This window comes from Apis dorsata, unplaced genomic scaffold, assembly GCF_000469605.1.
Source record: "Apis dorsata unplaced genomic scaffold, Apis dorsata 1.3 scaffold_309, whole genome shotgun sequence".
NCBI lineage: Eukaryota > Metazoa > Arthropoda > Insecta > Hymenoptera > Apidae > Apis > Apis dorsata.
In genome coordinates, this window is record NW_006263581.1 from 594,454 (window position 1) to 607,763 (window position 13,310).

The 13,310-nt window shown below is 34.6% G+C and overlaps 3 protein-coding genes across 6 annotated transcripts in view; all 3 read right to left on the reverse strand.

Moving 5' to 3' along the window:
• LOC102673862 (phosphatase and actin regulator 4B) overlaps positions 1–6,762 on the reverse strand; it is a 332,035-nt gene extending 325,273 nt beyond the window's left edge. For 2 of the 4 annotated variants that reach the window (XM_031511378.1, XM_006617436.2), the window contains exons 1-2: positions 6,569–6,762; positions 3,069–3,149 (exon numbers count right to left, since the gene is read on the reverse strand). In XM_031511378.1, coding sequence (XP_031367238.1) covers positions 3,069–3,149; positions 6,569–6,686 — 199 coding nt within the window. In that variant the 5' untranslated portion in view covers positions 6,687–6,762. The remainder of the gene's footprint in view (positions 1–3,068; positions 3,150–6,568) is intronic. The other 2 variants (XM_031511380.1, XM_031511379.1) reach the window with 2 other exon arrangements.
• Positions 3,963–5,226, reverse strand: LOC102673561 (F-box only protein 7-like). The gene is made up of 3 exons (XM_006617431.2): positions 4,898–5,226; positions 4,540–4,815; positions 3,963–4,468 (listed from the first exon to the last, which is right to left on the reverse strand). Exons 1-3 carry the CDS (start codon positions 5,077–5,079, stop codon positions 4,105–4,107), a joined length of 822 nt encoding a protein of 273 aa, XP_006617494.1. The 5' UTR covers positions 5,080–5,226; the 3' UTR covers positions 3,963–4,104.
• A 316-nt stretch (positions 6,763–7,078) lies between the features above and the next one.
• Positions 7,079–13,310, reverse strand: part of LOC102675873 — a 16,013-nt gene continuing 9,781 nt past the window's right edge. The window contains exons 16-28 of the mRNA XM_031511342.1: positions 13,035–13,244; positions 12,823–12,934; positions 12,574–12,739; positions 12,323–12,489; positions 10,838–10,966; positions 10,521–10,760; positions 9,987–10,238; positions 9,568–9,914; positions 9,144–9,406; positions 8,452–8,638; positions 7,992–8,183; positions 7,644–7,855; positions 7,079–7,387 (exon numbers count right to left, since the gene is read on the reverse strand). Coding sequence (XP_031367202.1) covers positions 7,209–7,387; positions 7,644–7,855; positions 7,992–8,183; positions 8,452–8,638; positions 9,144–9,406; positions 9,568–9,914; positions 9,987–10,238; positions 10,521–10,760; positions 10,838–10,966; positions 12,323–12,489; positions 12,574–12,739; positions 12,823–12,934; positions 13,035–13,244 — 2,656 coding nt within the window. The 3' untranslated portion in view covers positions 7,079–7,208. The remainder of the gene's footprint in view (positions 7,388–7,643; positions 7,856–7,991; positions 8,184–8,451; positions 8,639–9,143; positions 9,407–9,567; positions 9,915–9,986; positions 10,239–10,520; positions 10,761–10,837; positions 10,967–12,322; positions 12,490–12,573; positions 12,740–12,822; positions 12,935–13,034; positions 13,245–13,310) is intronic.

A 13,310-nucleotide genomic window follows, 5' to 3' on the forward strand; every position in this document is an offset into this window, starting at 1 on the left:
ATGAGATTTCACACGCTTGGATTTTGCAATTTATATTTTTGTATAATTGTGATTTTGTATAATTTTTCTTATTTTCTTTTATAGATTATGCTCTTACAAGTTGGTTCTGTATATCTATATATAGAGAGGCCAGTCGGTGTATTTCCTGAAAATTGTGATATTCGAGGATCTATTTATTATTTAAATTTTCTATCGATAAATCGATTAAGTAAGTATCTCTACGATTAATTGATTTGATAAACTCATTTCCAGGAATCTGGCTCACACTGAACACTTGGTTTCTGAACCCTCTTGCGTCTATTTCAAAATTAACGTTTCCCTTAAATTTATTCAAATATCGATTTGCGCGTTAATACAGTGTAAAAGATGAGAATGACGTGATCAGGAAGATGAAAGAGAGGGAGGGAAAAAAAGGAAGCAGAAAACAGAGAGGATAAATGGGCGAAACGAGGCGACGACGTAAGGGAAGCTGCAGGGCTCTAAGAGGGTGCATCTTCCGCGAGCGCATGGAACGTTTAGCGGTCGATTTTGAAAAGTGCACTCTTCCACCAGACCCCATTTCTCTCTCTCTCTCTCTCTCTCTCTCCCCCGCTAGTCGCCACCTGCTGTGACCCAGTTCCCCTAGGCGACCTTAGAGCGCGATTCCTGTCCTAAATTCCTGCGTTAACAGCCCCTTCTCGCCGTTATTAATTATTATCGCGCTCGCAGATGAATCTCTAATTGAAGAAAAATAGTCGAGTGCATGGCAAACGTTTCAATCGTGCGGCGACCGTTTTAGGAAACGGCGATAATTGAAGCTCGCACGCGAAACCAAGCCGGCTTAATTGCCGGGTAATTATTCGAAAACGTTCGATGAACGTGATGGATCGTGGTACGATCGTAATGGTCGAACGGCGATTTTTTTTTCCTTTCTTTCTTTTTCATTAATTGCCCGAAGAGAGAGAAATTCTGGGATCGAAAGTGTCACGAAATTGGGGACGCGGTGGTGAATTGGTCGTTGCTTATCACGCTCGGTAGGGTTTATTCCAAAGGTTTCGTGCCAAAACTTCGTTGTTCGTTAAGCCTGGTCGAGGCAGGGAAGAGTATTAGAAGTCGCAAAGAAGTCGCGGAAAGATAAGGGATAAGTTATTCGTACGTCACGATGCGATTGAATCATGTGAATATTGAAATACGTATAGCCTTTATTTTTTATCTCTCCCTCTTTTTTTTTTTGTTTTTTATTTTGTTATCCGATAGAGAAATATTTTTAATTAAAAAGGGAAGAGGAGGGAAATCATTATTGGCCAATTATCTTCAATCTGAAAATATGCAGAATTTCTTCTATTGCGTTAATTCTCAACTGTTTATGAAATGAGAAAAGAAAATTAATAATTATCTGAAGAAGAGAGTATAATATTTATGTGAAAATAAATATTTTTATCGTAGAAATTGAAATATATGAAAATTTGTATGTATATATAATTTGTATAATTTTACAGATGTGTTAAATTCTGTATCTAAACGATGCATTGTTCATTCTATACAAATCTGACAAATCGTATAACTCATTGGAATAAAAATTCTGTATTGTAGATCTGCATTTATTTTTGTCTGCCTCTACAACTGACAATAGAATAATTATTGCTGACATGTTATATGTATAAACATTCCATATTACTAACTCAATTAGTAATGCAATATATTGTTTTATTATATTATTAATAAATATACGTGAAAATTATTTCGACATAAAACATTCTGTATAGAATTACTACGATAAATACGGATGTTTGAGATTTCATTGTCATCATTTGATACAATCAAAATATATTATTTTACCAAATAGAGTAGCATTCTACGAATTTTAAATATTTATTAAAAAATTTATAATAAATCTGAGAAAAAAAAAGAGAATTTTAATTCTCTTGGAATAAAATTTTGACGATTCCAGTAGAATTTATCGTTCGAAAAATATCTTCTGGCAAACGAATCCTTTGTAAATTATGACTTTGAATGTTTTAAAAAAAAAATGTCTGTATTATTGAGACTATAAAATGAAATTGATTAGAATAAGAAAAATGCAATTATTTGGATATAATAAAAATTTTCTATCTGCTGGAATAAAGGAACTTTTAAAAAGATACATGAATTAATGATGATTATCGAAAGAAAAGATATTCAAATCGAAGTTAACAAAAGCCAAATAAATCAAACTAATAAATAAAGATACATTGTATAAATTCATACCAATTATCCGCTTTCTCGATTTTGCAAAATGGATGGATATAAATCGAGTGAAACGTCGAAATATCAAGATACAATCGTTACAGCTGATAAATCAGAAAATACAAAAATATTGTATTCTCAACAGTGTATCAGAGATGTAATAACAATTATCAACAGATTTGCAGAAATGTAAAACATACGAATTCAATTACATTTCGCGTATGTATATGGATAACAATACATTATGGTTAAAACTTTTTTTTTCGATAATTCTCTTAATTCTATCTAAATAATTCTATCTAAATAATTCTATTTAATATAATTCGAACAAAATATATTTCATATTTAGACAATTCTAACGATTGATAAATATTTCCATCCTCTTCGACGTCTGTCTGAAAAATGTTGCGGGGAAAAATGGCGTGTATTGAAACGGGAAGAAGGGAAGAGAGGTAATCAATGTTTCATGCATCGAAGTACCAATCTACCCAACTTTGCAATTATGGAGTGCGGAACAGTCTGGTTTTCGACAACAGACAATTGAACGACGCAATGAAACTTTGATACGCATGGCAATTTATTTATTCGTGTTGCGTATTGAGAAATCGATTGGCGTATCGAGGATTGTGTTAACAAATGCTCACGATCATGTCGTGTAATTAAATTGATCGCGAACGCGATAATATTTCGGAACACGAGTCGAGGCGATCGTTTTCACCCGAGGTAAGCCACGGTGCATTTTCGTTTCTGATACGAAAAACGAGATCGATAAAAGCAACCAAGTGTGCTTCCATCTAACGTATCCACGAGAAGTGAAACGCAGCAGAGCGAGAAGCAAAGTTGTTGCCTTGATTATCACTCACCGGTATCGCCATTGCTCTGAGTCGTGGTTTCCTCTTGTTGAGGGCTCTCGTCGCTCGTCTGTGATTTCGTCGCCTCCTCCCCTGAAAAATTTGCAATCGTTACAAATTTTGATAGATCAATCAACAATGACAATGATCCAGAAAAGAGAAAAATAAAAGAGATACGGATAATTTGACGAGACGATTAAAGACTATTAAAACGATTACATTTTTACGCGAAAAGTATTTTATAGATGTTGGAAAGGTCATCTCGAACAAATTAATTCCATTTTGATTGATCGATATGAAATTATTTAATGGGAAATTCAAATAGAGTCTGTCGAGTGTAATTACGCCGTATAGCTTTACAAATGTTCCGGAAATTAGTTCGTTGCAATAATAGTTTAATGACAGTCCATAAATTCCACTTATTAAAATCATATCTGTGCAACGATGCATTCACAGACAATCGAGGCGTGAAGTTAGAAGTATAAATATTATACATAATCGAAGGTTTGATTTTTAATTATTATATTAAAATACATTAAAGATTAATTTTGTATAAATCTTACAAATACAATAATCAAAAGGCAACAAATTAATAAAAAATAAATAAAAAAAAATTGTATGCATTGAAATTCATAGCTAAAGATTCGATATAAATTCTTGCAACGAAATTGAGGTAATATTCATACTACAATATCATTGGATTAAATTCATTTCAATTATTGCATTTTCATTCTACAGTATATTTTGTCAATCAAAACTACAAAATTAAAATATGCATTTTAATTGAAAAAATATTATTAAATGATAATTTTACATGATTTATTTGTCAACAGTTAGTATAAGACAGTGTAAGGATTGAATGAATATGAACTGAACAAGCAAAAAACAAAAAAAAATGAGAAAAAATACATAAAAACAGTTGTACAAACAACTGTTTAGTTTATTTTATATCAAAATTGAAGACATTACAATTTTAATTAATTAATGTTAATTCTTTTATATCATTATAAGCTGTAAAATACATTAAAAAACAACATATTCGTATATTTTAAAAAAATATATCTTCTAAATCTGTATTTTCGAAACTTTTGTGTTTCGACGCAAAAGAAGAATATCGGCGTGCTACCATATAATCCTGATAACAATAGTCTTTATCTTTTGTCATTTTTTTGTGACTTGTTCTTATGAAATTTGGAAAGTCTCTTTGTATCAAAGATTTCCACAATTGTGGGTCTGAACAGAGTTCACAAAATTGTTTACAACACTGTGCCATTTTTGTCAAAGTACGGGCATCTAACAACTTTAAAATTCTGTACTTTAATTCAATTGGAATAGCTTGAAGACTAGGACCCATCACTCCAGCTTTGATTAATATATCTGAACGTGCTGGTGTAGATATTGTATTTTTAAAACTATCAAACAGTATCATAAAAATAAACATAATACTTTTTAGATTACTAACATCATTGTAAATTTATTATACCTGTGAGATAATACTTTGAGATTAAAATATCGTCCAGAAAGATCAGTTGAATAAGGATTAACGTATCTTAAAGTTTGTACCATCATACTGTAACCTTTTCTCGCAACTCCTTCTTCCAATATAGGATAAAAACTTACAATTAATTCATCTCCTAAAGGTAATACAAATAATTTGCATTTTATATGTGGTACAGTTTCTAGTTGAAAATAAATGTTATACATTCCTGTGCTTTCTATTTTCCAATTTTTTGGTATATGAAGAGACCTCAAGTTTGAACTATGAAAAATATATTTTAAAAAATACAAAAATACAATTAATGATTAGAAAAATATACACATTATCGAGTGATAATGCCTACCATTGCAAACGATCACTATCTCTCGATAGCGGATAAAAACCAGCCTCTGCTAATAAAACAATTATCAAAGCAACAATATAATCATGATGAACAGAATTTTTATTTAAATCTTTTAATATTCCCTTTAACGATGGCACTAGTTTTGTGAAAGTAATATCTTCAACTAAAATTGGTTCTAACATTTTTATTATTTTTGAATAATCTTAACCTCCAAAAAAAATGAAAGACATATCAAAACTCATTCTAAGTAAATATTTCGTTTAGGTTATACGTATGGTATAGATTAATTTACGGTTGCGCCATCTTCATCATCATTTTATAAGATTCTATCGCGCCATCTGTTTCAATTTGAAGAAATAAGGTTTTACAACAGATGAAAATCAAACCAACAAAGAAATATCACACGATCTTAATTAACAAAACTAATAATATAGATTAAAACTAATATTATGTTTTAACAGAACTCTTATTTCTAATGCACATAAACATACTTGCCCAAAATTTTATTTTTAAAGATGTTAGAATATACCGATCCATGATAAAGGAAATAACAAATGTTTAACACATTTGTCATTAACTGTGATACAAATGAAACTTATTCGAATAATGAAAACAGGTAATATAAGAGAAATCTCGCATATCTAAAGTAATTTAAATCTCGCGGATAAGTTATCATGGTATCATTTTTTGTCGATAAGGGAGTTTACGTAAAATTTTCTCGATAATTAATGTACTTTACATTTATAAACACATTTCTAAAGATTTTTAAACATTTAAAGTAAAATGAAAAAAATAACATATGAAAATTGATATAAAAAACAATGTTTTCGGTAAATTGGATTTTAGCAGTTTTCTTATTTAATAGCGCCACCACGAAAATTAAAAATTCGAAGTCAGTTAAACGAAGATGAAATAAATAAAATAAAACCGGTATAGAAACTTGTTGTATTTTTTCATAGGTATGTTCTTATGAACTGTTGCTAACGGTGAATAAAATCAATTATAATTGTCATTAATTTTACATAGTTTTATATAGATTAAATTTAAAAATACGTTTTATAATACACTCATATATTTATGATCAAGTTTCAATATCTGTGTAATTATTCTGATACAGAAAGTTATTTCACAATCTCTTATCTATCTCTATCTATCTTTTGTCTGACTAGAAATAATCTTTCCATTAGTAATGTAACATTTAATCCATAATTGTGGCGATTTTCAATAAAATACATATACATATAATTAAAACGATATTAAAATCTAATCCGAATAAATCGAAATGGAATTTCAGAAATAAAATATTAAAATTGTACAAATTCGTCATCATGATGAGAAAAAAAAATGATTTCCAAATATTTGAATATATTTTTTATGGATTCTGACATTTATGAAAAATGTCATCAGTGATTTGCCGACATTTTTGACACTTCATACGCGCGAAAATTAAGTTGCATAGGTCAACGATGAGTCACGTGATCGACGGCGACATGTTAGCTACAAAATACCGGGATACTGAACAGGTCTAAACGGGCCCATAAATATCCCCATACGCTCCTGTTAGGCATGCGAGAGCGCTCCGTGCCACTTGTTGCATGGTCGCGCTCGACAGTCGCGTTTGAATAAACTGCTTTCAAATTATCATGGGATATTCTAATAGAGCTTACATACCGGGGGAACCGGATGTCTTCGCGTCCTCCTGGCATGGTGTTTCAGGCACTTTTGTTTGTCCATGGGACACAACACTAGTCACTATACTTGACACCACTGACTCACACGATTCGGCCATTTTCAGGTTAACTCGCGTTTATCCGCACGGCGGCTAGTTACCTCGCCGCATTCGAATCCGAATCCTTTTTCGAAACTTCCACACACGCTTTGCGGTTCATAACACGCGACTCCCTTGACAGATGGCGGCTCCCGAATGGGGAGAATGCTACTGCCATCTGGTGACCAGTCTAGAAAGTAAAAGTGTTGCTTGGAAGAAGTATAAATTTTTAACCTTTATTATTAATAATGTTTCGATATTTACGAGTGTTTAGTGATTCAAGAATTTTATTTTATCATTTATTTTAGATGAAATTCTTACACATCTAAAATAATAAAAAAAATATTATTACAAATATAATTTGTAATATTATATTGCACGGTTAAAAGGCTCATAAAAAAATGTGTAAATCGTAAAAGTGGTATGATATATAATTAGAAATAATGAAATACAAATGGTAATGATATAATAAATACTCAAATACATTGATTATCAAACACAACAAACATATAAAGAAACATGTCAATTTTTATTTCACAGCTATCAGCGATTTATTAAAAGATTTGCCGGTGGTAAAGACACGGTTCCGTGACCGGAAACCGGATGCGGCAACGCGGATACACCTTTCATCCATTTCCCCATATCGCAACAATAACATTCAACGCTATTCAAGGTTTTCATAAACACCGTGGTTACTCCGCCAATTATCAACAATTGATCACCTAAATAAGAAACATTCCATTAAGCAGTCTTCGGTGAGTGCATAAAAATTATGAATTATATAAACTTTGCTTCGATTATTTAGTTATTAAATTTTATATAATATACGTGTAATTCTCAATCTAAATTTAAAAAATTTTACTATTTGATATTACTGTACAAATATATATTTATATCTTATATCGCTATATATATATATATAAAACCGTTAGAAGAAAAATTGCTCAGGATATATCACGTCTGTAATGTAAAACTGACCTATAGAACCAGTGGAATGTCCGTGTCTCGCGATCGACATATTCGTGTGCTCTCTCCAAACGTAATCGTTTCCATCCCAGACATCGATGCTGTCGATACTCTGAGTGGCGTTTTCCGTGGTCGATGCTCCGCCGATCACGTAAAGACAGTCGGATATCACGTAGAAGGAGGCAAAGCACCTCGGTGACCTCAAAGGTATCGCTTTCAGCCATCTGAAAAGAGCGCATCGATAACAGCTTTTACCGACCAGCATTTACCGTTCTATACTCGATATATCGAGCGTTTAATCCAGGTAATGGGAAATAGGGAACGCATGAAGGGAACTATAAAGGATGGAATCGAGCTAACAAATTTTTGATCGGATCGTAGCACTCCACTTCCTTTGAGAATAGCTCCTTCTTCGATTTTGTCATTCCGCCAGCGACCCAGATAAGATCTCGATATTTCACAGTGGCAGGTCCCACCCTGGCGATCTGCATCGATTGCACCTCTCTCCACGTGGAGTCCGATGGATCGAAAACCTCCACCGTTTTCAAAGCTCTGCAATAGAGAGTAAACAAGTTTGATTTTCTTTTTCTTTTTTTATTTACCGTTGAATATTATAGGATAGGATGTGAAACGACTTGTCCGTTTCTTTTTCGCATTTTACGTAAATGCAAATCGTTACGGTTTAACACCGTGACACCGGTGACAATTATGAAGGCTTAAATTAGTCGTTAATTATCGTCACGTAGCATAGAAATAAGCAGTAAGGAAAACGTGGAAGGAGCAACGTAATTACACTCTCCCCGTCTGTGTAACAACTCACATCCCGTTCCTTCCTTGCCCTCCTATCGCGTACATTTTCCCGTGGCTGACCACCAATCCGAAGTCCTTTCTAGCTGTCAGCATGCCAGGTTCATTGAACCAAGTCCTGGTAGTTGGATCGTAACTCCAAACGCTTCCAACCGCGAAGCTTTTCCTATGAAGTTTGTCTTCTAAGGGATCGGCTCCACCTGGTGAAAAATGTTTCTCTCTTTTTCTTTTTTTTTGATCCTTTTTCTTTTTTTTTTTCACTTTTTCAACATCTTTAAATCTTTCTTGACAAAAAATATTGCACAATAGGATGAACGACAAATCTCTTTTCGCGGTTTCGAAAACAAAGCCGTAAAGAAGATTATATACGGTAGGAGTCTTTTTTTTTTTTTATTTTAAATGCTACGTAAATGGAATGAGAATCCTTGTTGTTCTGCTTCTTTTTTTCTTTTTTTTTTTCACTTTTTCAACATCTTGAAATCTTTCTTGACAAAAAATATTGCACAATAGGATGAACGGTAAAGCTCTTTTCGCGGTTTCGAAAACAACGCCGTAAAGAAGATTATCTACGGTAGGAGCCTTTTTTTTTTTTTCTTTTAAATGCCACGTAACTGGAATGAGAATCCTTGTGTTTCTTCTTCTTTTTTTCTTTTTTTTTTTTTATAACGTTACAAACTTCGCTGTTTCGTCACTCATTCGACTCACCTACTATATAAATGCGACCTCTTAAGTAAGCGACCGAATGATGATGCCTCGCTCGTGGAATTTCCCCCACGAATTCCCAAATGTTCTGATCAGGTTTAAACCTGTATATGTCCTTGCCGGTATTCCCGGGTCGGCCATATTCCTCGTGGGGATCGACGCCACCGAACACGAGGACCGATTCTCTGTCAGGAAAGAACAAAGAGTTGTCGAAGAAGTAACCGGCATCGTTGGTTGCTATCATGCTGTCGCTGATTTTTTGTGGGCTGCAATTAATCAATAGATTTCTTCATTTTTAAAAAAAAGTGATTTCAAATTGTGCAATACAATTGTTAAAAATGTACATAATTATTTTAGAAATTAAAAATTGTTTAAAAATTTTATTAATTAGGTTATAATATTTGCGAAAAATTTACGTAATATTTACAGAGGTCGTTTATAGCTCGTCATAGCTCGAATCTGAACATTTCTGATGGTGGGTTTGAGCCGTTGAATATTGTCACCATCGGGATAATTCATTTCGTTGTTTTTCTCGCCAGAAACATTCTGCTGGATATTCGTTGCCGTCGATTTTAATTCGATTCGCGGAGAGGAAAGATCGTCGGTATCCGTGTTCGACAAGGAACTGTTTCTTTCGTCGAATTTCGAGAAAAACATGGGCGATTTTATCATCTTGATAGATTTTAACGTTTCCCGTTGAGCCGTTAAATTTTGAGAAACTTGCTGTTTTCGTTGTTCCTCGTTGATCGTGTAACCAGAACCACGCATTTCGTACTGCAATTTGAGATTTCCAATAAAGCAAGATTCTTCTCTATCTCAAAGAATAATATTTCCATGCACTCTCACTTGATTCATTTGATCCTCGACGCAACGTTTACTTTGATTTTGAAGGATCGGCTGTCCTCTGTTTTTATTTCTTGGGCTCAACGAGTGCAGTTGGGCTATCTCCTCCTTCTCGCTTCTCATTTGATTTACCGGAGTGCTTGAAATTCTGATCGGCTCCATCGAGGAATTGCGTAGCGTTTCGTCCATTGGAATAGACAAAAGTTCTGCTACCTTCTTCACATTCCGCTTCTCCTCTGACGTTGATTTTCTTATCTGCCATTAATAAAGAAAACGAATCGAATGTCGAATACTTTGTAAAAAAGAAAAAAGTATTATTATAACTGTTCAAAAATTCCTGTATGATAAACATTTCAAGTTTTAACTCGACTAATTTTTCATTTCACAATTTTATACGAAAAGTTTTCGAAACGTTAAACAAGAAAAATGGACAATAATAACGTGTTAATAAAGACATCTTCTTTGCATTTCTTCAAATTGTTCAAATGAAAAGATCAATAGAGGAAAGCTGTAAGATATATATGTATATCCACCAACTTCATCGATCTTCCTCCGAGTCTTGTAACCCCTATAAACTGCCTGTATCGTGGTTGCGGCCTCCACCTCGGATTTGCCGGAGTCTGTACGCTCTTCCAGTTCCATCGGGAACTTACGTCTCGTCGGGTGCTGCTTCTTCACGGAAAATATGAAATTCGACTCGCGCTGCTGCTGCTGGCACCGGCAAACATCCGCCGTGTTCTTCTCGCGCCGGTTCTCGTAATCCAATTTATCGACGTTCTGGAGAAAAAAGAGAGGATGTCTCGAGAAAGTTTCTCTCCCTTGCGAGGGAGATCTCTCGGCCGACAAGGTGTTACCGATGAATTCACGCCGCGCTGGCACTGCTCCTGCGTGTATTTCTCGACCGTCGACCTGTACAGCTTCTGAGAGAGCGATTCCCCTCCACCGGTGAATCTCGTGTCGAAGGCTACGCTCCTCTCGTCGTTCTGAAATTCGATACGAAATTTGATTAATTTTGAAAATTTTTTCGCCTGAGAAAATATTTTTGGAAAATTGAAAATGAGAAGATTAGTATTTTTAGAACTTAGTACGATAACGAGGACAAGAGTTTAAAAAACTTAAAACTTTTGCCCGTTTATTCGTCGATACGAACGCGTAATTTTTGGGATTTCTGTGCGATTTATTGTCTGAGAAGAGAATAAAAATGAATAATATCTCGTCGAAAATTTACAAGAAGAGTGTATGTTGGTTACGTGGTGAATTAATAGCTGGAAGATCGTGCTAATTTTTCATTGTTACGAATTCAACTGAGTACGCCGAGTCGGATGTAGGTCAGGGATGTTTTAACAAGACTGGTACACGACTCATGTATAATTTATAGATCGTTCAATTAGCTGCTTCTAATCGAATAAACACGTAACTTTTAATTAAACAAGGAGAATCGAAAGAAATAGAAAATCGTTCGAACGTATAACGGGAGCAAGATCGACGCTCGAACTTTAACCGCGATGAATTAATGGGATCGTTTTGACGGGTAATTAACGGACGCTAAATTGTTACGGGGTCTGTGTAATCTCAAGGTAAGAGCTTATACGCTGTAAGTGCTGTTTCCACGAGCAACGCGGTGCATAATGGATCCCCCAGAAAGGGTTTTCAGAATTAAAGCACGGATTTTCGAGCAACATAAACTCTGACCTTTGACTACAGCTCCGTGACTTTCACACTACGCTTCACTTTGGTGAAATTTATCATTTACCACTTACAAGCACGTAAGCTTACCTCGAGATTTCTTTGACGATAACCGCGTAACAATCCCTGAAAAACAAGCAGAGGAAATTTTGAAATGGGGCAAATCTGATCTCTCCTCATCGATTCGATTGCAAAACGACTCACCGTTCGACGTTTCCATGGGTTATATTTCCCATCCAAGGCCACGTTACACGCTTTTCCCTCGATCGCTTTCGCCTCGAAATCGCGGGAACACGATAATAAATATATCGTACACACACGTCTTATCAAATCTCACGCATGCACGTATATTTTCTTATAGAAATCGAATAAATGATAAATAAATATACGATACACGATAAATATATATATATATATAAACTAAATATTTGACACTCATACACACACAATATCTAGATGATACGGTTTTGTTACGCAAGATCACGACACGAAGAATCATTGATACTCGATTGAAAAAAAAAAGAAAGAAAAAGGTAATATTAAAATTATATAAAAAAGACGTGTATCACGAGTTTTGCAAGTTTCATCGTTCAATGAATCGGTCCATCTTGAGGTTGCTGCGTCGATCTTCGATTCGCCCCAGGGTTACTCACCCCTTTGCTTTTCTCTACGTTGTTTATATATTCGTTCATGAATTTCGGTGGTATCATCATGCCCTCTGGCATCTCCATTTGTAAATAATTCGATGGTATTTGTTTCGAATGTCTAGTGTGCATCGTTGTCCCGTGAATAACACCAGTATCGCCTAAACAATTTTTCCCTTCGATTTACAACGATTTATATTACAACACTTTTTTTCTACTTTCGTATCCTCCATATCCTCGATTCGAAATTATAAATATACCTGAACTCTGGACAAAGTTGTTCGGCCCTTTGGACATCGTAAATGTGTAATCGTTATGAGGGGAATTGAGAGATTTCTGGTAATTTCTTCTCTTCTTCAACTCGGAAAGTTTTGTTTTTTGATACTCCTCGAGATAAAGTAAAAATTCTCGATACGTCACATAATTCTTTAAAAAAAAAAAAAAAACGACAAATTTCATTCAGAAGTGTCTTACACAAAACGAGCGTTTTAAAAATTCAATTTCGATACCTTGTCCTCTCCAGCCCAGTTTCGATTGGTCGGTTCCGTGAGTCCCAGTAAGTCGATCCAGTGATAGTAATCCTCCGTTTGATTGCCGTACCAATATTTTATAATGACGAAACTGGAAGAATTTTGCAGATATGAAACGCAGGATAAGAATCTTTCATCGTTTCGAAAAAGTGTGTGAAAAAAAAAGAAAAGAAAAGAAACACGATCCCTACGCTAGCCCGTCGTCGACCATTTTTTGGACATCGGGCGAAGACATGAGTTCCATAAATTCAGGATTCTCGGGATTTCTCTTCACGTCGACCAGCTGCCACGGCGCGATCAATCCGAAACGAACGCATTTCAGAACTTCCAACATGTTCTCTTTCCTGTTCGCCCAGTCGTGCATCAGCCATCGTACGGCGGACATGAGAACCTCCATCTCGCTGATCGCCACCAGAATTCGCAAATTCAAACAAAACAAAAAAAAAAAAAAAAAAAAAAAAAAAAAA